General features: G+C 37.2%; 1 protein-coding gene across 1 annotated transcript in view; it reads right to left on the reverse strand.

Annotated features, from left to right (window-relative positions):
- ADK (adenosine kinase) overlaps positions 1 to 25,566 on the reverse strand; it is a 271,536-nt gene that overhangs the window by 32,954 nt on the left and 213,016 nt on the right. The window contains exons 8-9 of the mRNA XM_035329771.1: positions 13,908 to 13,943; positions 7,022 to 7,136 (exon numbers count right to left, since the gene is read on the reverse strand). Of these exons, the coding sequence (XP_035185662.1) occupies positions 7,022 to 7,136; positions 13,908 to 13,943 (151 nt within the window). The remainder of the gene's footprint in view (positions 1 to 7,021; positions 7,137 to 13,907; positions 13,944 to 25,566) is intronic.

The following is a 25,566-nucleotide window of genomic DNA, read 5'->3' on the forward strand; positions in this document are numbered from 1 at the left end:
GTCACAAACTATGGATTGCTGGAAGCTAGGAGAGTGTAACATGGATGCATCACTACTTATTTTTTCTGTTTTTACAAGCACCTACTACTACATGTTGTTGCAGATACTAGCTTAGGTAGACCTTTGGTCCGACCCAGACCTGCTCCCCCTTTTCCACTCTATATGGCCAACATCACTTAATTTCTGTTACACAACCACTGGAGTTGTGTATAACAGTTGTGCCTCCAAGAATTCATTTTGGACTTATGGTGCAAAAAATTGACTTCCTAGATCTATGTATTTATATTTGAGAAACAAATACAGAAATTCTTCTGTGTAAGAGGAAATACTGCCAAGTCCTAAGGAATGGATTGGGGGGGGGGGGGGGGGCCGGGGGGGCAGAATTTATTGCCCTTCAACAAACACATGTTTTTCACAGCTTAAAGAAGTATTTTCTCCTTGGAATGACAGAATGCAAATTCATTATAGCACCTGAAATTCCGGCTATGTTTAATGAAAGGTACAGTTTTGCCTTGAAAATTCCTTATTACTAGTGATTAGCTTTCTTCTCAATTGCTGGGCTAAACTATTGTGTTACCAGGTTAGACTAATCAAGGTATTTTTTTCTTTAAATCCATGAGAAATTACTGAAACACACACACTCACACATTACTTACATATACATATATACTTACATATACACTTATATAGGTATTTTTCGAGATGCAATTGTTGATACACTTTTAAGTCCAGTTAAGATACTGGTATCCAGGAACTTTGATTTTAATAATGTGTTTCAGCTGTCTAATAAAATCCTCAGACCTGCTCTCCCACACAGCATGTAATCATGAATGGTCTCAGTTATAAAAGGTATTACCAGCTTTGCTATTCATTAATCCCTATCAACAAACATTCGTTATTAATTTAGGTTTTGTGGTTTCCTAAGTCACAACTAAACTAAAAATAATTCTGCTGGGCTTTCTGGCTCATTTGTTCTGCCATTAGCAGACCAAAATTTCCATTTTTACTAAATCCATTTTTGGTATTTAAAATTTTCTTTACATTTGTGAATATCACAGGACAGGGAATAGTGAAAGTGTGTAATCCTGTGAAAAAGAGCATGCATTGTAATATAACCCAGCTGCAGGCCCAAGACATGACTTTTGTTTGTGTAAACACATAGGAAGGCTGTCTGATAAAAAGAGCACGTCAGGATTTTTCCTGTCTGGAAGGCTGAGCATGAAAGCTATGAGAACTAAGGAAAAAAACACACTTTTTCTTGCTTAGAGGACAACATACAATACCCAATAATTTACAGAAAGAGGAACTGCAAACAGGCCCACCATAAAATGTCAGCAGTGTCAATAGTAATAAATACTTCTGTGTTTTATAGATAAGCTTACAAGGTGACATGCTGGTCTATGATTGCAGCACAACCTGACAAAGAAAACCTACTGATCTCTGTTTAGACTAGATTATATGCTTGTTTTTATTCTCCCAAAACGCATGGAGCATCACACCATCATGATTTAACAATGGCACTTAAAAACTCTAGCTTCCCAAATTTTGACAACTCTTCTAAACAAAATGGTTTAAAAATTCTCCTTACAAACTACATGAAGTTTCATCATTCATAAAAACACATTCTCCTCCATACTTGTGTTGCTATTTTCATTTAGATCAAGTTTTGGTTTTATCCAAACCCATATAAACTTTTAATTTATGAACATATGTGCATATATTACCTTGAGACTGGTTGTACTTTATTAAAGCAACATTCATTTAGTTTGGTATCCTGTTTCAGGTAACAGGTAGAGGGCAATGCCTAGTATTACTCCAACATCAAAAGCTTTGTAGTGGACTCTAAAATTTGCTAATGTTGTGAGTTTTATAGCCACATATTAATTTGGCCATATTGCAAATGCTGTGTAATTTATCAAATAGATTCATCATCAAGTAGTAATAGCAAATAGAAATTCAGAAATTTCAGTATGTACTATGTGTGAGGTGCACTCACACATAGAGATTTTTAAGGGGTACCTTTCTCATTCTACCACATTCACTGCAAAGCTAATACATTTCCTGAAACATTCTCAAGTCAGGCATCCCACAAATTGAAGAAGATCTAAGAGGTGTCATTAACTCAGTAAAACCTTAACTTGTTTTAGTTAGGTTTTAATGCTTGAATCCTTAACAATTTCTTTACTGCATATTCTAACAAGCGAGCTTATTACAAACATGCCCTTAACAAAGGTGGTCTTGAAAACATTGGGGGAAAAAAGAATGGAAAATTCTATGTTCACGCCTGAACATGCCAGATTTCATCATTCATAACTTGAAAAATGCTGAAGTGATTTTCTTTAAATTTGGACTGTTTTTCTTTCCACTATTAAAGCTATAAAACAAGCCAAGTTTAAAGTTTGTAGCTTCAGCTGTTTTTGAATTATGCAAATATTTCAATATAAAAGTATGTTTTTCCATTGCTGAACTGATTTTGCTCAGACTTTCCAAAGATTTCCCTTTGGGCCAAGACCAGTCATAAAATGTATCTGACTAAAAGTAATTTGTTTAAAAATGTTATGAGCAACTCTGTAAAAAGGATAGTTTTCACAGCATTTAATTCTGACAAATATTACAGCACACGTATAGATATGACATATATGTTGTTGCCAGAGTTTGTGATTTTTGGTGTGTTTATTAAAAGCTCCAGCTGCTGAAATCAAGAGATTGGATGTGGTCATTAACCCTTCCCCCCTATCCCTGCATACGTATTTTTTCCTGGTTACAGAAAAAAAGTGTTGAAACATGAAATGAATGTATCCCACCGAGCTGGGAACCTGAAGTTAAATCCAGAATCTCAGACCTGGGAAGAGGAATAAGATGAACAAGGTTGTGTTAGTGGGACCTGAGTGTTGATAGCCAAGTAATTCCCAGTACAGCCAAGGACCATCCACACAAGAATTTAACCAATGCAGTTCCTCAAATACTTTTCCAGGTAAGCAAGTCCATAGATTCTGTTTTTCAGTTACTAGTATCTTTCCCAAACCATAATGCTCTGTACTGAACAGTTTCATCACAGGTGCCTCTCAGGTTACTTTTTTTCAAGAGTTTTGTCAAAATTCAATCATTATGGGGGCAGATTTTTGTGAAAATTTTGTCAATGGTAATTCTTAGGGTCACTAAGAAACTCCAAGGCCTTCAAGTTCTTCAGTAAAAAGATAAAATTTGACGTCAGAGGAAAATGCACCCAAATGACATGAATAGGAGAACTTCACACAATGATAACATGCTCCATGGAGTCTTATTAGAAGCTGACAGTTAATTTAGTCAACATTTCATCTGCAATAGCTCCCATGTGCAAACCCTAAACATTCCTTTCCTTTCCTATAAAACATACTGATCACACTCAGCTTGAATTTGAGCTTGCCTTTTTCTTGCAATTATTCCTACTGACAGAGAACAGGAAGGAAGGGGAGAGGAAAGGAGCCTTGGGGCTGGAGTACTGTGATGGAGGAGATATGAACAGACAGTAGGAAGACCCAACTTGCTCCATGATAGAGAATTTTTTTTCCTCTGAAAACACAATTCAGACAGATTAGGAATTTGGACCGACAAATGGGAATGGATTAGACTGGAATGGCTGATGCAGTTACTGCTTCTCACCATTTTCATGATCTGCTCCAGCTGCATGGACCTCTAAGTTGCTTGTCAGTCAGTGCCTGAGTGGCCACAGTTCATGGTCTCTTTGAGGTGAGCCACCACTATTTTTTGTGGGCATTAAAACAATGTTGGGTTAAACTGCAGCAATTCACAAACTGATTAAACATCTTTGCCGTAGGGCTGGGACAGATCGCTGGAGGAAGTAGACTTTTTAGCTGTCTCCGTCTATCAGTGCTATGTTCTCTGAACTTTTTGGTCACTCTTTCTTTTCTTTTGGTAACAATCTGCACCTTCTTGTCCTATGCTCTACTCCTCAAATACCTGTTAATATTTCTGTTCTCTGGGATGTCCAAGAATCAACAACTGTCTCCACAGTCAGTCCTCTGTACATGTATTTGTTCTTCTTCATCCCACCAAAAATAAAACAAAATTCCACATCTCATCTACCAACACATATAATTCCATGCCCTTTCATGAATGAATGGGTAACCTGGAACAATCCCTTTTATCCACCTAATTTCCTCTCCTTCCAGCCAGAGCTGAACCAAAGTGTATCCCCTCCTTATTTCTGTTTCCTGATCTACCATTTGGCCTACACGTAACCCACCAAAGAGGAACCCTCCTCTTGTAATACAGACACTCTCAACTTACCCCATGGCTGCCTTGTGCAGGACAGTAAGCAGAGGGTTTTTTTTGTTTGTTTTTTTTGACTGAGGAAACAGACCCCTGTTTAAGGAAGCTCTTACAGCCACAGTGTTGTCTTTCTCATTGTACCCAAGCATAGGCTGGGGCTGGGCAAGAACGGGGAGGTGGCTGTCCATGTGTCTCTCTGTAGAGAGCAGTCCAGTCCAAGGCATTCCCTTTTACTCCCAAGGCTCAGTTGCTGTCAGACAGCAGAGTGCTTTCCGTGGGGAAAATGCAGAAGGGGAAGAGAAGAAAAGGTACAAAAACCACAAAGGGCCAAATTCACCTTGGCATCTTTCACTCTCACACCTGTAAGCTCCAGTTCCATCCTGCAGTCTTTCAGAGGGCATAAACCGAGAACACTGGAATATGTGATCTGCCAACAGCTGATGAAGAATGGTTAATGGCAGCAGTGGAAGGGAAGAAAGAAACAGCAGAGTCTTTTGTCTGGATACTGATCCTCTCTAGTTGAGTCAAGTCACTAGTGACAGAAACATCTTTCAGCTAATAAACATCCTGGAACCATGTTCCTACTATCACTATTGACTTGGGTGGAAGGTCCAAATCCATAGCTGAAATCCATGACTTTGCAAATACTAACCTAGGCACAAACTCTCTGACAATACATTGTTTCCTCAGAAAGGCAGGATAAACAACTATACATAGACTGCTTTTTCTAAAACCTACTCTTCTTCTGTGCATTACAAAGAGGAAATGAGTTCTATACAGGTAACTATTCCTAAATACAGCAATTCTTCCAAAAATCGTTTAGCAACATTTTATGCTTTCCACTGCAGGTTTCAAAGCACAACTAGACCTAATTAGTGTTGAAATAAGTGTGTTAGCAGTACTCTATGCCTTTCTATCGTATCATCATATACTCAGTTAAGGGACACGTTTTCCTCCTTTCATTATTATTTTAATGTGAAGAGGTGGGAAAAAGATGATCCACACCAAAGGAAGGAAAAAGGGGGAAAACAATAACAAATTGGTATCTCTTTTGAGAATTGCCCCACAGGCCAAACATTTTTATGTTCTTAATCATTATTAAATGACTTAACATGACACACAGAGCCTGGCGAATGATTGCATCCTGACATGAGAACGAATTACAAATGAAATGAAAGATCAAGCTGTATTAGAGGACTGCCTCTGGGAAATGAAAATCTTTAATTCTCTTTTATTATTGACATTTATTTGGCTGCCATGAATAACAACATAGCAAAGAGATTCAGCTACGCTTGTGCACTGAATAGCTTATCCCACGGCTCAAAACTGCCTTAACATTTATCATGTTTGCTTTTGTAGCTGACACCATTGCATACACTCTCTATCCATCTTGCATTTATCATGCATATAAAGTGCATTCTCTAATTTAAGTTCATTTCATAGTGAACAAACAGCTAAGATTAGCAAGTGTCAGTCCTCAAATAAGCTCCCAGTTGTAAAAATATCAAAGAAGGGATTAATGGATTTGTTAACAACTCCAGTTTGAAGAATAAAATAAGTACACACTGAAAATTAAATAAGAGCACAGGAGGGTTACACATAAGATTTAGGTTTACTCCCATTATTACTAGCTCATGTATAAAAACATTTTTACACTGCTATTTCTCAGCCAACTGTACAATACTCCAGTGGAGTGCCTCCATATGGGCCATTCACATAATGCAGTAACTTTCTGGAAGCAGCACTTTCATCATTATTCAGTGAGATACACATACACAACTCTCAGTGACTGCTATTTCCTTTAAATCAGTCTGTAGCTAACAAAATACAGGAAGGAGCAAACTATTGGAGAAATCATTCAAACTGCTGCTAAGAATGATCTATATAGCAGTGACATACCTACTTAGTGCCTAGCCCTGCAGCCACAGGCTGAAGCAAATTCTGATTTTGAGGCAAATATCATATGAGTAAGCACTGGTCCCTCAGGTGCAAAGCTTCCTCAACTTCACTTGATTTCCAAAGGAGGAATTCAGCCCTGACTAATAACTTACCTTGTGCAGGAATGAGTGACTAAAATGGCTTGCCACAGCACATGTTTTTAATAGCTTTATTTAGTCTAGAAGCATAGGTGGACAAAATTAAAGAGACTGTCAAAAGGTAGGCAGTCGTGTTTATAATGCTTAAATCTGTGTGTCGTACATCATCAATTTAGACAGCACAAACTACTTGTATCCCTGCTAGAACACCTTTTTCCCACGTATTCCTTTGAGAATAGAAGAGCAGACGGCTGAGAAAAGCTTGAAGTGAGACTTTCTGCTCAAAGCAAAAAAGACTGGAAATTCACTTAGTACTGGATTTCACTTCCTCCTTTTCACAAATGTTTAAATATACTATACTGTTGCACAGCTGTTCTCAGCAGGCATAGTGTGTTCTTGTTTGCAGCAAAGATGGCTACACAGATAAAATCTCAAGTCATAAAATCTGAGCAAAACCAACTGGATCAATATTTTAGATCTATGTTATAAAAAAGAACTTCAGATGTTCAGAACTAAATTCTCAGGCATTCCTATGAAATACTAACTACTTGAATTCAGAATCTTAAAACAATTAAAAACATAACAGAGATGAGAAACATTAACATCAAAAGGCAAACACTATGCCTACCATTTAACAGCTGTAATTTCTAAAACCAGAACTTGCAATTGCTTAACTAGAATATTTACTGAGAGAAAAGATTTGAAAAATATACCTGTAGCCATTACAGTGTCATCCTTCCCCTGGGTAAAGACTACAATTCGTTGCCTTTTAGTGTTCACCTTTGGCAGGGCTTGTGTCTTCCGGGCTATCTCTTTAATGTCTTCAGTCTATTAATAAAGAGAGAAAATTCTTGTAACTGGCATATAAGAGCAGTGAAAGATTAGAACTGTATTAGCAGATCAAAAATTTATTTTCTTATGGCTAGGTATAAAACAGACTTTATTGTCCGTAGAGAAAAATTTTTAAAAGGAGGAATACTTCATTCTCCTAAGGGTTTATGTAGTACTATGAGACCAGTGTTTTTAATCTTGATAATGAAAGTTCAGCTATTCCAATTGCTGCAAAACTGCAAAGCTAACAAAGGAATTACAGAGCATTTCCTAATGAGCAATTAGTGGGTTTCTTTGCTGCTGACTGGATTCTAGCCTTACCTATCATAAAATTAAAAATAAAATTGGTAAGAGAATACTTTGGATAAACTCTGAGCCTGATTTTCATCCAATTTAGCCAGGTTTTATAGTAGCATAATCCCTCTGATTTCAGCAGGATTACAAACACTGTTTCTTGAACTTCCCTGCAACAACTGATCTCAACAAGTAAACCCACAGTACCCTGCAGCACCTTCAAAGGCGTGGAGCCCAGGTGAATATGCCGTGTGCTCACTAGCTCTCTGTTTGCACCACTGAGATGTAGGGAAGGAAAGGGTGGAAGCTGTATTCAGTGGGGCACAGAACATTCCCAATTTGCTGAAGTGAGGATAAGCTGCAAAAATTTCAAGAATCTTTGCTTTAAAGGGACTTCGTCTGTACACCACAGTGCATGTAGCTAGGAACAGAGAACTTGGCATATTGAACCAAACCACAAATCCATCCAATGTCTTTGACAGCAACAAGTTTGAAATGTTTTATTTGATGCAAGAAACCCAGTAACAGCACAACTTGTCATTAGAACATTATCCTTCCTATTCTCATATTTTAGTTGCCCTATGATTTGAAACACAAGGATTTCAACTTCTAATTTATTTAGTTTTCAATCTCATCTAAATATAGGTATTCCTGTTATTTGTATAAGCATCAAATCCTTTTATAATGCTCTGTGGTAAGCTTTTGTTCTCAAATTTATCTGGAGTCAGTAAGTTCCACATAAATTAAATTTGTTATATGTAAACCTGTTTCTTGCCATCACGTATAATTTTTTTCTTTTATTTTTTAAACAGTAGAAAAAGTAAGAAAGACTACACTTATTCTCTATGTTACTGGGCCACGTTTTATTCATATCTGTATTAAATAACACCATACATTTTTTTTTAGTTTGCTCTTATGTAGAAGCTACTATACTGAGAGATAACAGATTTGGCAAGGGCCTAGTGATGAGTACAGTCTGAAACCACAACAGTATCTTCTGCGTTTTTTAGTGTCCTGTTCATTACGGATCCCAACTCATTTTTTTTAACACAACTACGTAATGAATAGAGTTTATTTATAAAGCTGTCCAGAATAGTTTCAAGTCATCTACCAGAACTACCAGATTTCAATTAAAAACATTAAAAAAAAACATCTACCAGATTTCAATTAATTTATATTAATAAAATTTTATCTTCCAAAATCAGCATGCAGTGTTATTTTTTAAGCCAGGTACAGAATGTGAAGTTTTGACTGTAGCTGCTGATTTTATCAAGAGATTGCTTCTTTTTCAGCAGCAGCTTAGATAAACAAGACCTACAAACATGCAGTCCTGTTTACTTGCTGCTTTTTAGAAATCTTGTTGCTGAAATCACTGACATCACTCCACTTTTATTAGGTGCAGAGAATATGCCTGAGCTGTATATTTATCAATATCCCTCTAAATGAAAATTATCTAGCTCTTTTGCAATAGTTCTAGCCTCCCATTAATTTCTCCCCCAGATCTCTGGTAGCCAGTGAACCCATCGATTAAGCCACATTTACCAAACACTGAAGTATATTCCCCTTACTTACTGGTCTCTAATTACCTCTTTTTAAAATTGTCTCACACTTTTAATCTCCATATACAGTTATTACGCTCTCATTTGTGTTATTTCTTACTTCCTCCTGCTTAGACTCTTAACATGAGCTTTCAGGGGGAAACTTCTACTGCTAGAGAAGTAAGGGAAGAACCTCGAATCCCTCTGAGTGAGGCCATCTTACCCCTAATTCTCAAAAGGCAAGGAATCCCTTAAGGTTGCCAGAGAAAAAAATGCAATCGCTGCTCTTTTGTTTTCAAATGTCTTTTTAAGTGGAGATTTATGTGTAGAAGGTATCAGCTAGTGGCATAAGCTGTTGGGCAGGGCACGAAGGGAGAATTATGCCCTCCAACCTGGCAATGTGTAGGCTTCAGATGCCTAAGTTCTGGACTACTTCAGGCCTTGACAATTAAGAGATCCTTGAAGTAAAAATACAATAAAGTGTCACAAACACCAAGAAAAACAGGAAAGAAGTGTTTAGTTTTTCCTAAGGAGGAAGCGGCTACTAATGACACAATTCAGTACATTTACAGTGGAGCAAAGCAGGCAAAGAAATCAAAGAGCTTAAAGATATTGGTGTAATTTATTTACATGCACTTTACATTTTAAAAGGAAAACAAGGAAGTTATAATGGAAGAAAATAACATGATCAAGAGATGATTTCTTCAGTTTAAGGAAGAACAAAGAGGAACTTATATGACGGAATGAGGGCCCTCAGGAAAAATACTAGTGAAAAACTAGTAAAGGATGAAATAGGGTAGATGGTAAAAGAAAGTAAAAAGCATGTATGTTTTCAGGAAAAATTAAATCTATAATAAGCATGTAACAGCAGAAGAACGGTAATTAGTGGAAAGATTTTTTTTTAAAAAGTAGAAATTTCAGAATAGACTGGTTTGAGGAGTTGTGTCCGATTGTGAGGACTTTAACTGACTGTCATCTTCTGTGAGAACTAGCTTGGCCACTTTCAGCCAAAATCACTTTTCAAACTGAATTTTTTCAAAGGAAGACAACAAGAAATAGATTATATTTCTCAGTGTTGGGGAGGTTTTAACTTTTCCACTATAAATCTCTGCCTCACCATTGTGTTGTATGTAGAAGGTACAACTGTGACATTTTGTGGTATGTGAATATTTATAGTTTAGGGTTGCCGAAGTACTGTGTCCCTTATTTCATTGTCAAGCAGCAGTATGAAACGTTGTCATCTCCTATTTCTGTATGGTATATACATAATATCATCAAATAGCTTCAATGAATAATATTTATTTTGCATTGACTCATACTTGCACACTTACTGAGACTGTGCTGTGCATCTTGTATCTACAGACAAGGCTTAACGGTAGGACTGTACTGGTTCATGGACCTAAAGCCTCTATAACACGTCCCAGATTCACAGGATACTCACACATATCTAATTATACACTTGAATCTGATTGAACAAAGCTGACATGCGAATCTCACACAACCATGATCTGCCTATTGGTGCTGACCTGAAAAACCTTGCATGTGGCGCTCTTTACAGCAAGTAAGTGAGCTATACACATGGAGGAAAAGTACTTCTGATATCCCAGACTCAGGCAGAGGTATGTGAAAAACACCACACGGCTAAAACTGCTAGTCAGGCACTTGTGATCTTTGTCTCAGAACAGACATACAAAAGCTGGGACCACCATAGCCCTGAACTCAATAAGCATAAATCCATTGGAAACAGTGGAACTCATTGCCTTTAAGACTTAAATTTGACCCAAGATCCCAAACTATCTCCTTTGGTTCCCTAACCAATATGTACTTATAGATAAGAGCTCCATCTCCAACGTGAAAAATTATTTTGCATAGCAGCTGGTACCAACCCCTTAGATACATTCTGCTCCCTTCATTTACTTTTCAGTTTGGGTTTATAGACAGAATTGAACCCTAAATGTTATGTTAAAGTAGGACTATGTTTTCTTAATTCCTACATATAATGAACAGCAAGTTACCATTTTATAAAAACAAAAGCTCACAATCCCTTATCCTGGCAATTCTGTTACTTGAAATGTAGTTAAAATATACTGACAACCATTCTGCTGCTTCATGGGGAACCAAGTCAAGAGCTTCCCTGGGATAAAAATGGTGACTATTATAAGGCATTACTGAGATGACTGCAATATGCAATTAGGATGAAGCACTATCTTCACAGACAGTGAATTTACTATTTATTTAATATTTTTAAAATGTCATGGAACACAAACTTCACAAAAAAGACACCACTGATGCACTCCAGGAAGAGACTGCATCAGAAGTAATGTTCTGCTTTTGATTATTACAGAGAAGCGTTGGTCAGGAGATAAAGTGAAGGAAATAACAGTCTTCAAATATGGTGATTGATTTTATAAATATACCTCGGATTTCAGCAAACTACAATGGAAGACTAGCTCTTAGTACGGTGAAGCAGGAAAATAAAAATTCCTTTGAACAATGTTTCTCGTACAATAAAAAAAAATTGATTTGTGTCTGGGAAGTGTTTTCCCCTCCCAATTACAAGATTTTATTTCTTCAAAAAAGGTGCTTTTTTCCTGAAGTTGGCTTGTATTTTTTTTTGAATTGTTTCAGATATACTTAACTCAATGCACATTTATATGATGCATAGTCTACACAAATTGTTGAAGTAAGTGCGAGACAGAAATTGATAAGATTTTTTTTTTTTTTTTTTAAAAAAAAGCTAGTCACAATTGACTTTCCATGCTAAAAGGCTTCCAATAAATTACTTTTGTTGTTGTTATTAAAAAATAAAATTCTTTCCAGGCTGCAATTCAAATTCCGGTAACAGCAACTTTTCAATACTTTTACGGTAAATATTCTCTTGATTTTTGCTCTGGCCACTCTAGTCCTTTACCTTTCTATGCTTTTTCAATATACAATTGTAGAATAATAGAATCATAGAATGGTTTGGGTTAGAAGGGACCTTAAACATCATCTAATTCCAACCCATATAAATCACAGAAACAATTTCAACAGATTTTGAGAATTGCTGGAAATTTTTCTTTTTTTTTTTTTTTTTTTTTTTTTCTTTTAAACTGAAAAACTAGTTGAAGATATTTAAGTTTTTCCTAAGATACTTTCTTAGTAATGTGATTTTTTTTTTTTTTCCTTTACAGCACAATGGGAAAACAAGACTGTGGACACTTATCAAATTTTACACTTCTCTGTCAGGAAACTTGATGTGTGAGTTGTTGCCAAGCAAGGGGGTAATAAGAGATAAGATCATAATCATTGTGCACTTTGCTGATATGCTGTAATCAAATGTGGCAGATTTAGGATGTTCAGAAGGAACCATGCTAGAATCTCTAAGCAAGCACTAATGGAAAGGTTAATACGACGGTAGTTAGCAGACACCAGCAAAAGCAGTTTGTCACTAGAGCTGAATTTAAACCAGGCACAGTCAAAGTCTTTAGCTCAAGGGGGCAATAAAAATATAGAATGGGTAGGCTTAATACACTACTTCCTTTCTTTTTTATTGTCTAGCTACCAGAGGGTATCAATAATTTGTTATGCTTCATGATATATTTGGAGGCATCTGTGAAATTCATTCATTTGATAGAATAAATTGGAAGTGTATTTTTATGCTAACAATACAGATTATACAAATGAAAATTGACAGTGATAAAAAGTCTGGATTTCTACGAAGCAGCCGCATGAATTTAGAAAACATAAAATGAAATGGGACAGCCCACAGTTTTAATATCTAAAACATTGATGGCATTGATGTACCTCCTTTGTATGGCTCTAAAGAGATCTAAATTGTAGAACAAAAGCTGCCAGTCTTTCCTTTATTTATTTATTTATTTTTTGCATGCAACCATCCCCACACAAAAGTGGCATGTGCTTAAAGCGACGCGTTTTCGAATTGCGCGGCTTCTATTATTTATGCAAAATGGGTGTTGAGCAGTCAGCCTCCTATCTATTCTTCCACATTGCAAACAAATCAATTAAGGTGGGTCTTATTCCAGTGAAAAAACATGTAAAAGGGTTTATGTGTGTTCAGTTCTGCAATTTAGATTTCAGTGAGATCGCTTACTATCTGTGAAATTAGTACAACTGTTGTCACATTAATTATAGTATTTAAAACCTGCCTATTTGAATCCAGCATTAGAGACCAATAGCTGATAGCTTTGCAGATTAAGTTATCTGAATGCAGCCAATGAGAGGAACTATAAAAAGGTTTAGGCACTCAAATAAATTCCTCAAGAAGATGAAATCAAAAGCTCTAAGAATCACTGTAAAATCAACAGTGTTTACTTGAAGAAAGTAGAGGATCAGGCATTTTCAGAGCGCAGATGGAAAACACCAACTTGAATCTGTTTTGAAACAGAAATTCCACACGACCCCTTTGGAAAGAAGCTGTTTGGAGAAGCAGGGTTTACATTAATCAGTACCTAACAATTTTATATACAACCTTTCTAAAATTCATTTGCATAATGATAATCCGCATATGGCAGGGTTTAAGTTCTTTAAGCGGTGTTAGATTTCACTATTTAGTCTTGCCTCGCCACTGCCTTAGCAGTGAATCCTTATGGAGTGTAATGCAGCTAATGAGGTAGCTTTTTAACTGAACAAACTGACAGGTCCCATATCTGCAGAGGCAGCTTGAAACCGTGCCCAACCTCTCGGCTTCCCAAGAGGCTTTTCAAAATTCAATAAATAACATCTGTAGGCGATGTTGGGTGCAGACCTAGCAGAGTGCGTCATAACACTGAGCTGGCAGAACAAAGAAACCATGACGACTGCCAAGTTTCCATGGCAACCGCTGCGAGGCTTGGAGAGTATAATAGCACATCAATCATTGTCCAAAAGAACTTCATTATCAGCACGAAAAAAAACCTTTAGGATCTGTTTAGTGTGCAATTGTGGGTTAACTCACCTCAAAGCCTTGCTCTCTAGCAAAAGTGGCAGCTTCCTGCAATAATAAAAAAAGAACAGTTAATTATAAAGTGCTAGATAATGAAGAAATAACACATTTTGAAACTCATTCAGCCAGTTTTCCTTTTACACAATTATCTCAATATCCCCATATACAGTTGTTCAATTCTGATAGTTGCACCAAAAGCTTCCCCCTCCTTCCTGCGAGCCCAACAACAGCACCATGTCAACACACTTCACAAGTTCAAATAAAGAAGGTACAATATATGTTTTTTTCCAGGCGAGGAAAGTTACTGCTGGATGTAGGACTTTAAGCAGGAAATCATTATTTCATAGCCAAGCAAATATCCTTCAGACATATTTTTAATTGAAATTGCATGATATCTCTATTTATGCACTTCATGGGATAGAGGTTTTTAAGCCATTTTTAAAAAAGCATTTGTCGTCTTCCGTGCATAAAAAAAAACAGGATCATGAAATGTGTTCAAACCCTTGTGGTGGAATCAGAGCATTTTAAAATACTCTGATGTCTTAATCACTGCTTTAGGCAATTTAACTATGTTCTTTTCCTCAAAGAACAGAGGAAACATCAGGGTATCAGAATGTCCTCATTTCTTATTTATATTAATTGGAGCAATTAAAATCTCTTTTGAAATTAAAGCAAGGAGACAAGACAACAGCAATGTTTTTCCCTTATTCACTTTCTACCTCAACATTGCTAATACTGTAGACAATGCTCACAGTCTTCACATTTTAGCTTGCAATCTTCCAGATTATCTTTGCCAAGTGATATTAATAGACGGATAAGGCTCGAGTCTGAATAGCGAGTTGATCCAACTAAACAAAAATAACTACTGTACCATGTCATTTAAGGCCAGCGTCCCTATGACAGCTTTAATACTACAGAAAATACATACTCGTGGACCTATATGATCTGCCAATTTGGGGGCAATCTAAGAATTTGAAGTGGGTACAATTGATTATAACAACAGTAAGTTGAGGTTAATAAAATGTGATCAGCTGAAAAGCACAACTCCTCAGGCTGCTTCACTGCAGGAACATAAGGCTGACCGGGTTAGCCTTAGCTGATGTTGACAGAAAAACTGAATCATGGTCCTGACAATTGGGTGCGGGCAAGGTTAGCCACTTTGACAATTTACTTACAATTGAATTCCTTCTTGTACATCACACAGTCAATGACATTTGCTAGCCTGGCTGTCAAGATGGAGTGTAGGGTTCAAAGATATCATGCAGTGTTTTCCTAAACCAGCATGTGATTAACAAAGCCTATGCTCGTATGAAAAAAGGAGCCTGCAAGCTTCCACTATAAAGTGATGCACATACAATGAACTGCAACACAATCAAGAAAGCCTCAAATGGAACTGGGACACAGGAAAAAAGCAAAACAAAAACAAGAGAAATAAGGGAGCGCTAAGGGGGACAGAGAATAGGAAAATAAACTAAAAATTATGTACTGCAGCCAGATTACTTCTTTAACCTCAGGTTTTTGGTCATACGAGTGAAATCGGAAGTTGCACTGATCTGTCCTTAGGGGCTTTCTTTAATGCCCCAAGGCAGCAGGACATTAACATCTGTGTTAAACTATTGTTTGGCCAGGAAACTGGACACCAGTACATTCTTACATCTGTGAAATAAAAAACTATTCCAGTTAAGTAGTATTTCCTTATGTGGGAGACTTTGAGAGAATTCATCTTAATTTTCTGTACTGGGGCACCCATGCATAGCACATGTGGTTTGAAAGACCTGGCCCTTCCACAGAAAAGTTAAATGATTGCACGTTTGCTAAAAAGTATCTTATCTTCGGATTTTCCTGCTAGAGTTACATCTTTTAGCCTGGTCTGTTGCCCAGCTCCATGAATAATAGCGGCTAGCATACAATCATAGATTTTCCTGCAGTTGACCTCTAATCTAAGGGTGTCTGAATGTGCCACAGAACACCAGCAATCTTAATTTTCTTCTCTCCTATCAACCAAACCTCACGAACAGCTTCTTTCAATAAGGACTGAACCTACAGCTCCCTGAGAATCAGCATCTCCCTGAATGACACCCCTTCCAGAATTAAGGCCCTTCCAGCAAAATGGAGAGAAAAGCTCACAACACAGCTTTGGAGACGACAGTTTGGTGTTTGCAAAATGGTGAGAAATGTTCAGCAGGCCCTGAATGCTGGGGCCAGTTCAAAGTAAATTAACCAGATAAAAGCAATGAGAAGCTTTTAGTATCTATTCACAATAACAGTGAGAACAGGAAACAAGCGGACCCCATCTGTGCAGCCCTAGGGCACCTCATACTGAGCTCCACGTATCTAATAAAGTAGTCAGGTTAAAATCGAAGTGGCTTTTACATGTGGAGACTGCTGGGGTTACAGCGGCCAGCCGGGGCGTTCCCTAATGCAGGTGATAATCAGTATGATAATCACTATATTTACAGGCTTTCCATTTTATATCTGACATTGGAAATCACGAAGAAGGAGGGATTAAGGAAATAAACAACCTACACAGAAGCTTTACCGCTCCCTGGAGAATGCAGCATTTTCATTCATGCATGACATGCGACAACAGCAAAGCAACACAGCGACAGAACAGAATTTTCTTAGGAGGCTTCATTTCACATAGGGAGTTCTTTCAGTTTTGATAAACTTTAGACATTATTCAGTCATTATTCCAACTCAGCATTTTCAAAGCAATTTTTCAATACTGTGTGCATCACATCTCAGTTCATAACACCCTCTCCCCCACCTTTCTACTTGTTTATACTAAATATATTTAAAACACTCACACTCCTTTTTATACAGTCTTTTTACTAACCACAAGAGCACATTTAATGCCATACCACCTAAAGTAGAAATGGGATTTGTTAGCAGTTATGAAACGTTATTTGGCTCATGCAGGTTGGGAAAAACAAAAAACCAAACCAAACCAAAACACACAGACCTAAAACATAGAGCTATGCTGAAGCAAACAGCATCCAGTGCTCCTTGATGGGAGCAACACAGTGTCACACCAAAGGTAACACACCCCCTCCCTTTGCACAATACTGAGCAGTTTGCACAGGAAAGCGAGATAAATTAGAGATAACAATAAAAAAAGACAACTTCCGTTAGTACTAGTCTTGTTACATTTGAACTCTCCTGATAGCTGAAAACTATTCCCATTCTTGCATGCATTTTATTGCCGCTGGAGTCCCAGCGTTTAGGAGATGGAGCTGTCTATAAACTACACCATGGCCAATTGTAATGGGGCTTGTTAAAATTCAGAGCGCTTTATTCATCAGCAAGACAAACTCTTTGTTTGTAAGTAAACCAAAACATACCCTCTGAACACAAAAGTCATTAGCATCTGCACTCCTGCGAGTATTTGTTAACGCCCTGTGTTAGAAACATTTTATGATCATAGAGTTAAGATGCCTCAACTTCAGTAATCGTATGGTCGGTTTGCTGTATCACACAGAAGGCACGTTACATATTAAATATTCTCAGCACATCCAAATTTTTTGTTGGTACCAATGTTTTATGATAATTTGATCAAATTATAGCCAAAATGGTAACAACATGCATGTTGGGTTAAATTTAATTCATGTAGGCCAAAATAAAACTCATGCAGTCGCACTGAACAGTGTTTAAAACCATGTATTGCTGAAATTAGCTGACAAAGACTGTTCAAAACCACCACCAATAGTATTATCTACAATATGCATTTTAACCTTTACACAGAGAAAAAGAGCACTGTAAACTAAATTTGCATTTCATTGCTGAAATCAACATTATCTCATAAAGAAATGATAAAACAGCAGGGCAGCAATGATACCCTTGCACACTGAATGCATTTCCGTAATTACACGAGAACGCAAATGCAGGAGACACCGATGCTAATCCCACCCCCATCCTTCTTGGTAGAGGCAGAGAATAACCTACACCTCACACACGTTACAGCGCTGCCCTGTGAACCGCCCCCCACATTCTCTTTAATTTCTCTTGACCACTCCCCCTGAAAAGAGGAAAGAAAATAAAAAGAAAAAAAGCAAATGGGGAGTGGGGTATTATTACTGGCTGGTTTTGAGGGAGCTCCTACTGCAACAGCTGTAAACTTCCTGACTGACCTGAAGTAAACTCAAAAAGCAAGCTCTGCTCTTGTTTTCAGGCATATCACCCCCTTCCTCTGCACAACAGGTCTGTGGATCAGGGATTCACCCCATCCCACGCATCAACATAATCTTAAACCACCACACACTCATACAACATGTATAACTGCAGAGGCAGATCTTTGCACTAAATCAGGCATCAAGATTAAAAAAAAAAAAAGCAAAAAGAAAAAAGCAAACTTCAGTGGATTTGCTCAATAAAAAACAGCAAATGACTATTAGGACCATTCAACGGGTGTTTGCATTTGGTAGAACCACTTCTACTGGTGTCAGCCATGTTTTATTACAACTTGAATAATATCTCTACAACTACACCTTAGAAAACACTTTTTTTTACTGCTGAAATCTAAAAATCTATTTTAAACTTTTTTTTTCTTCGGCTTCAGGGTATTGTATGACTCTCTTCTGAGAAGTATCAATTGTTAGTTTTCTTCCATTTATATTGCTTCCTTGAACACATTGCAGGCTACGTGCATTTTGCTCAAATAATGCCCTTTTTCTTCAGTATAATCATTTAGTGCTATCAATCCCACTGACGAGTTCACCTCTAATCCTAGTATAACTTCATGATCCTTATCTTCTCTCTTGCTCTTCCACAGCTTGCCTTGTTTGCTGTAACTAAGTGTTGCACAAATCTTATCTGATGTTAAAACCCTGTTATCTAAACAAAACGCTTAACAAAAAAATAAAATAAGCAAATGGGGCTATAGGGAAGACTTGGATGCAGGTGATGTTTCTGATACCTACAACCTCATTCTGTGTAAGATTGACTCGAATAATAGAGACAAGCACTAAGGACTTGTATTTCTGAAACAGATGTTTTGATTTCCTAATGGAAAGCAAGATTTTCTGAAATAATAAAAAGTAAAACAAACAAACAAACAAAAAAACATTCCTGTATTAGTTACCTCATCATACTACAGACACAAAAGTCTTGTTTAATTAAAATAGAACTACAAACACACGTACTTCTACTTCAGCTTTCCTTAGGTGGGCACTTTTGTCCTTCCTACTTCCCTGTCTACTGTCATCTTTACTCTGTCATCTCTGTCTCTAAAAAAGAACTTATAAAATTTTCTGCTTTCAGAGCTGTACCCTTTGTTTTACAAAGTCCATAGGTATTGAGAACCTCTGATGTCAGCAGTGTATTATGCCCAGTAATTCTGAATACAGGCCCTTAAAAGATATCTTCTTTTGGTAAAAGCTCCCTCTTTTTTTGTCAGAGGATAAGTCATTTATCAGCCATACAGTTTTGGAAGAATACTACCATCAAGATCACTATGAGCCTCTGCTTTTGGTATTTCTTTCATAAAACACCCATCACAGTGCAGGAGTTAAACTAGTTTTTAAGGACAGGGAAGAGTGAGCTGTGCCATGCCACATTTTCCACCCCTCCAGCTCCAGGCCACTTTACACTAAACATGACCCTGGAAATGGCATTTGTCTGAAGGCACAGATGGGACAACGGATTTTTCGTCGCTGCCTTTGGATTATAAAAAAGAAGTCATACATTCACCCCCTGGCTTCATGGCACCACTATCCTGTGCACGCTACCCAAAGCCAAACTTAGTTACACTTCATTTTATTGCCCATCCTATTTTTAAGTGAGAAAATATTAGATGCATATATATATATATGCACACATACACATAGACATAACAGATCCATGGTTCTTAACACACAAAAACAGCTTGCAAAAACCATTCATAAACAGCATGCAAGAACCATGATTGCTTTCATGGTAAGCAAATCGAGGCGATGTCAAAGCTGCGGTAATGATAACCTTGACGTACCTAAGGAATCAGAAGTAAGTACTATTGAAGAATATCTGAGGATCAATTGAAAACATGACTTCAACAAACGGCCACTACCATTCTCTTATTTGAAAATTAATGGATAGAAAATCTATAGGATGTAGTTCTAGCTGGATCTCTAACCTTTAGTGCCAATGGCACATTTACTGTGGTTAGTGATAAGATGCAGACATTCCTCTTCAATTCAGTGCTAAATAGCTATCAATTGTTACTCCAAACGCCATAGGTTGTCCTATCCAGCCTTGTGTGTCACTGTAGTCTGATTTAGACAGGCATTACTTTAGGGTCAACTATTACTACATTTCACTGTGCAAAAGCAGTACAAGCTTGTATGCCTTTATTAAAAAATAGCCACTTACAAAGGCCTTCGGGGCTCAGGAGGTGAATGTAATTTTATCCTTCTCCCTGCCCCCCAACAGAGACAGTTGCTTTAATATGGGTCATAAGAGAGACTGAGAGAGAAACAGAAATCTTATGAACCACCCAGCATATTTTCTGAAACAAACATGTACCTCCTGAAATTTTGTTACATCTGATAAAGTTTGAGTTGTACTTGAGGATGTGTTATAGAGATACAATGCTTCAGTATTATTTTCCTTTGACAAGCACAGAAAACTAATCCTTGATTTGGTCAGTAGCGTACACCTGTTCACATTTCAGAGAAGATCAATAAAAGCCAGTCACAGAACGGACAGACCCTGCAGACAGCTTGGGAACCAACACTAAGAATCAGCAGCATCTGAGCAAGTATCTCCCCCTCACTGGCTATTACTGAAGAAAGCACAGCTGGTATCAATTGGATGGGCAGATTATCATAAAGGAACACCAAGGTGTTTTTTTCTTCCCCTCTTTGCTTTTCCTATGAGTAATCCCAGACCTGAAAATTGCTTTTGTTCATAAAGGATAACAAAAGTTCCCATCATATCCTAAAATATTTTGTTCGCTTTGCTCCAGTAGTACGAAAGATACTGGTAAATATATTTACAACACCTTCACTCAGTAGGTGAAAATATAAAATAATAATATCAAAGTGAATAATCAGAACAAGTAGAAATAGCATATGGGATTAGAGTTGTAACGTTCAGAGGGGGTTCTGGCATTCTACCAGAGGGTTTTGTCTGAAAAAGCCTACCGTGTAAAGAACGAAGAAAAACGTATTTCCCGTCCTGCTCGGGTTCATGCTGGAGCATCTGCATTACATACAATTTGTTAATATTCAGTTATTTATTCTGCTACTTAGGTTATTACCAGAACTATAGCTCCTGCTAGAATCTTCTATGGAAAAAATCACCCTGAGTCAGAGCGTAATGCCATTACAAGGTCTGCCACAGCTGCAGCAGTGATATGCCTCTGAGCCATTTTGAAATTTTACGATGGATAAAAAGCTATTATTTGTATCTCTGCTATACATCCTTACCTACAGAACTGAACTAGCTATGACTCTGTACGTATCTCTCTCCTCACAGATTATAAGCATCAAATTAGCAAACTATACTTCCTTACAACATCTCTTTATACAAATGTGTCTATCTTTATCTTAAAAATAGATGCATCATGATCAGAAAACTGGCAGAAGAAATGACTCCTTTAATCATCACTGGATCAGGAGAACATAAAAATGAACACAAACATCAAAATTAATTTAATAGCTAGAGGATAAGAGTTTTATACACACATCAAAATAAAAGATGCGTGGGGTCTTTTGAAGCCTTTAATACTGCACATTGTAAGCTCTTAGTACTAACCTTCTGGCTGAAGGATGACAAACAGAAATAAAAGATTGCATCATTTCCAACAAGGCCTCCTATGATTGCAGCCACTCAGACTAGCCTGAAATCACTGACAAGATATTCTCATCTAGCAATTTCAGATGAAGAGAATAATCAGATACTGTGCTGAAAGAGCTGGGATACAGCAGGACTTGTCTCTGTTCCAGCTAGAAGGCTAACACATTTTTAGCAGTAGAACTGAGTTGTTCTATATACTTTGTTTTGCATGATGTCATGCACAGCCATTTAGAATTACAACTAGGGATATGGCATTGGGAACCCTATAAAGAGCAATCATCACATAACTCTCTTCACGTGCTAGGCTTGCTCTGCTTGTTAACCTTACCAGGAAAATAAAATTGCTCACTGTAACCTCCAGCAATAACACTAACTTTTCAACTGATATAATATTATGCTTTTTAACCTTCCAATTAAGTTTGAATCCAGTTGTCTTGAAATTTCTTATTAGAGTTTGTTGTGTTATTTCATGCTAATTTGATGATGCATTTATCTGTGTTAAAGATATTCAAGTTTTCTCTTGTACTTCCAGTTTTAGCTACTGCAGTTACTTTATGGAAGGAAAAGTCTAGTTCTCAGTCTGTACTAGTGGCTCTCTCACAACACCTTCATTGTACAGAACAGCAAAATTTCAATCTCACTGTAGTTAGGTGACTGTGGTCCTGTCTGAAGAATGTACTCTAATTCCAAATGTGTGTGAGGCACTTATAGTCATCTTGGACAGGTTGTTAATTTCTTGCAGCATTTTTTAAAAATCTGTAAAAGTTATCACTAGAATTCCCCTGCTTTTGACTTGTAATTGTGAGGATGAGTGTCTTTTTGGTATGTTTGCTCCATTTCTAAAAGAAGCCAACCTGAACCTGAAATGGGCCCAGACAGAGCAGAGAATGGAAGAAAGAATAAATAAGGCAATTAGAGGGATCACAAATTCCACCATGTTTTAAAGAGTTAATACAGAATCATGGAAGGGGCTTCAGAAGCTCATCTAGTCCAACCCTTTCCTCACGCAATGTCAGCTAGAGCAGGCTGGCCAGGACTGTTGGGTTTTGAATATCTCTGGGCATGCAGACTCCACAGGCTCTCTGAGAAGCCTGTGCTGGCACATGACCACCCTCACAGTACAAGTTTTTTCAATATGGTTAAGTGGAATTTCCTCTCTTTCAGTTTGCGCCCTCCACCTCTCATTCCGTCACTGGGCACTGCTGTGAAGAGCCTGGCTCCATCTCCCTTACCACCTCTCTTTAGATATCAATACGTGTTGATAAGATCCCTTTGAGCCGCTTCTTCTTGAGGCTCTCGTCTTCTCACCCAGTTGGTCTCCAGCCTGTCCATTTGTTGAACTTCATGAGACTGCTGTCAGCCTATTTCTCCAGTCCACCAAAATTTGGCATTCAAAACGTGACATTATATTTTGCTTTAAAATAGTAGCTACTGAATCCAAGCACAGGATGAAATCCATGCTACGGCAGGCAGACAGGTAAAGATTTTGTCAAAGACTTGACTGATATATGAAGGAAAGTCACGTGATTGTTAGGGTAGAAAAGACACAACTAGAGATACCAAGCAACTATCATCACACAGCAAGGAAGGATAGTCAGAGACTACAAATGAACCAGAACAAGTTGCTCCAACAAGTAAGTAGCATCTCTCAGAGACTATGAAAAACTCTCAAACCAGCAGCTGTTGGCCAAAAGGCTAGTGGAATCAACACAGCAAACCAAAATCAAAGAAAATGTGGAAGTTCGTTTATGTTTTGACCACTGAACTTCACCTAAATATTTCATGTGGGTTATAAATTTGGCTTGATTTGGGCAGCAGACATTCAAATGATCTATAAGCAATTTCTTCATGTGCTCAAATCACTCTTATTTAATTATAATTGCTTTCTCTTCTAAAAATTAGCTTATGCATAAAGATCACAACTATCACACTGGTTGCTTTCAAAGATGAAAGTGAAACTTTTTCAAGTAAGGCTCAAAATTCCTCTGACAGATAGCATCTACGTGCTTTCTCAGCACTTCCTTCTACTTTTAAGACACCACACTCTCATTAAAAAAAAAAGAAAATGATATAGTAAAAAAGAATATAAGATTATGAATATGTATGAATTCCTACGAAAAAAATATCTAACTCTCTGCTAAGCAAGGACGTTCTCCTAGTGGCATCAGTTGTATGTGCTAAAGGATCATAAAAACATATCATACTTCTCAAGCAATAATGTTTAAAAAAATATACACATACAACTAACTTACTATCTTTGATTCTACCATATGCATGTTCTCTGTATACTCCAAGACTCAAAGAAGACTTTGTAATTCTCTGCTATTCTTCAGAACAGTTACCATTTTAACCTCTACTTCTGTATCTTGAAAATGCTACAGTTATTTTAGGATTTGTCTAACAACTGTTTTTTTAGTTCCTGAAATAACAGATTGACATTATATTTTAACATACAGTTATATATTTACTTAATATATGCTAGCATATTGTAAATGAACCTGAAATGTACCTAAAATCATACCAGATGCATTTCTTATTTTATTATGTGATATATGTAAGACTGCAAATTATTCTGAAGCTGAAATTAGTAGTGGTAGTAATAGTATTAGTAGTAATTCAGTTTTGGACAAGTTATTTTTAGCTATGTACTTGCTCAAGCCCTTCACTACAGATTTCTCACACCTCCTGAGTGCTTAGAAGTGTAAATAATCTTTTTTCTTCCCTCTGCCTGCAGCATTATATTTGTATTTAAATACAACAGAAGCTATTGCAAACTATTTAGCTTGTCTCACCCTTTCCAACACAAGAGACTCCTGCAATTTCTTCCACGATGCTGCATCTCTCCCATTTTATACAAAATTTGAAGAGAGCTCTAGGGTCATAGTAGTACTGCTCTTTTGTAAAGAATGCATTCTGATTTAGGCTCCTGAAAATTTATTACTTTCTCTTATATGAGTAATAAATAATTTCCTAAATAATCAGGCAACAAATGACTGGGAACATTCTAAAACAATACTGATGTAATTTCAGAGCAAAAGTAGTTGCATTAACAGCACACCATATGCTGCACTGGAAGCTTTTTAAGAGACAGCTATTCAGGGACTGAGAAATGAAGAAAAAATAGGCTAGAACCTCTGAAAAGTGGCACAGATTTGGAGAATCTCCTTAGTTTGAGGTTTGTTTTTCCTCAAAGAGCTCGGAGAAATGTAGTGCTCATATATTATGGTAAGACAGAATTGTTATAAACAACCAGCTAGAACTTAGTGCTAGCAGACATGTACTTATCTTCCTAATTCCTTGTCTCTTGTTAGATTTTTATATCACCCTCTCCTCTTTCAGTCAAGTTAACCAACTCTCTCTAAATTATGTTTCAAAAAATCACATGCCATTCTCCAAAGGCATTTTGATCTTAGGTTTAGACCATGAAAACAAACAGTTTATTTGGAGTCTGGCTAGCTCACATGGTGAACAGTGAACAGTTTGCAGAGGATACTGTGCTAAAAGTGTCACTTTTAAAAAATAATATTGAAGCAGTTCTTTACAAACATGGCACTTGTCCAAAGCACATATGGAACATTAAATATAGCCATAAAATTTTATGCACCAGATTTGACCAAGGTCTTGAGCTCTAATTTATATTTTCTCCATTTTGCTGGAAGACTAGCTGCATTTGATAAAGCTACTTCATAAGGACTCTGTTCTCCTAACATTTACACATCACACATCTGGACTTGGAAAGGGAGTTTGAGTAAAAGAGCCAACTAATGCAGATCTTGTTTACATTATGTGCAATTACTCTTATGTCATGAATCTCCCTGGGATATCAGAATGTGCTGAAGACACCCAAAGAATATATACTTCAAATAAGAATGCAAAAGCCTGGGTGTTCCTACCCCTATCA

Source organism: Oxyura jamaicensis, chromosome 6 (genome assembly GCF_011077185.1).
Source record: "Oxyura jamaicensis isolate SHBP4307 breed ruddy duck chromosome 6, BPBGC_Ojam_1.0, whole genome shotgun sequence".
NCBI classification, from domain to species: domain Eukaryota; kingdom Metazoa; phylum Chordata; class Aves; order Anseriformes; family Anatidae; genus Oxyura; species Oxyura jamaicensis.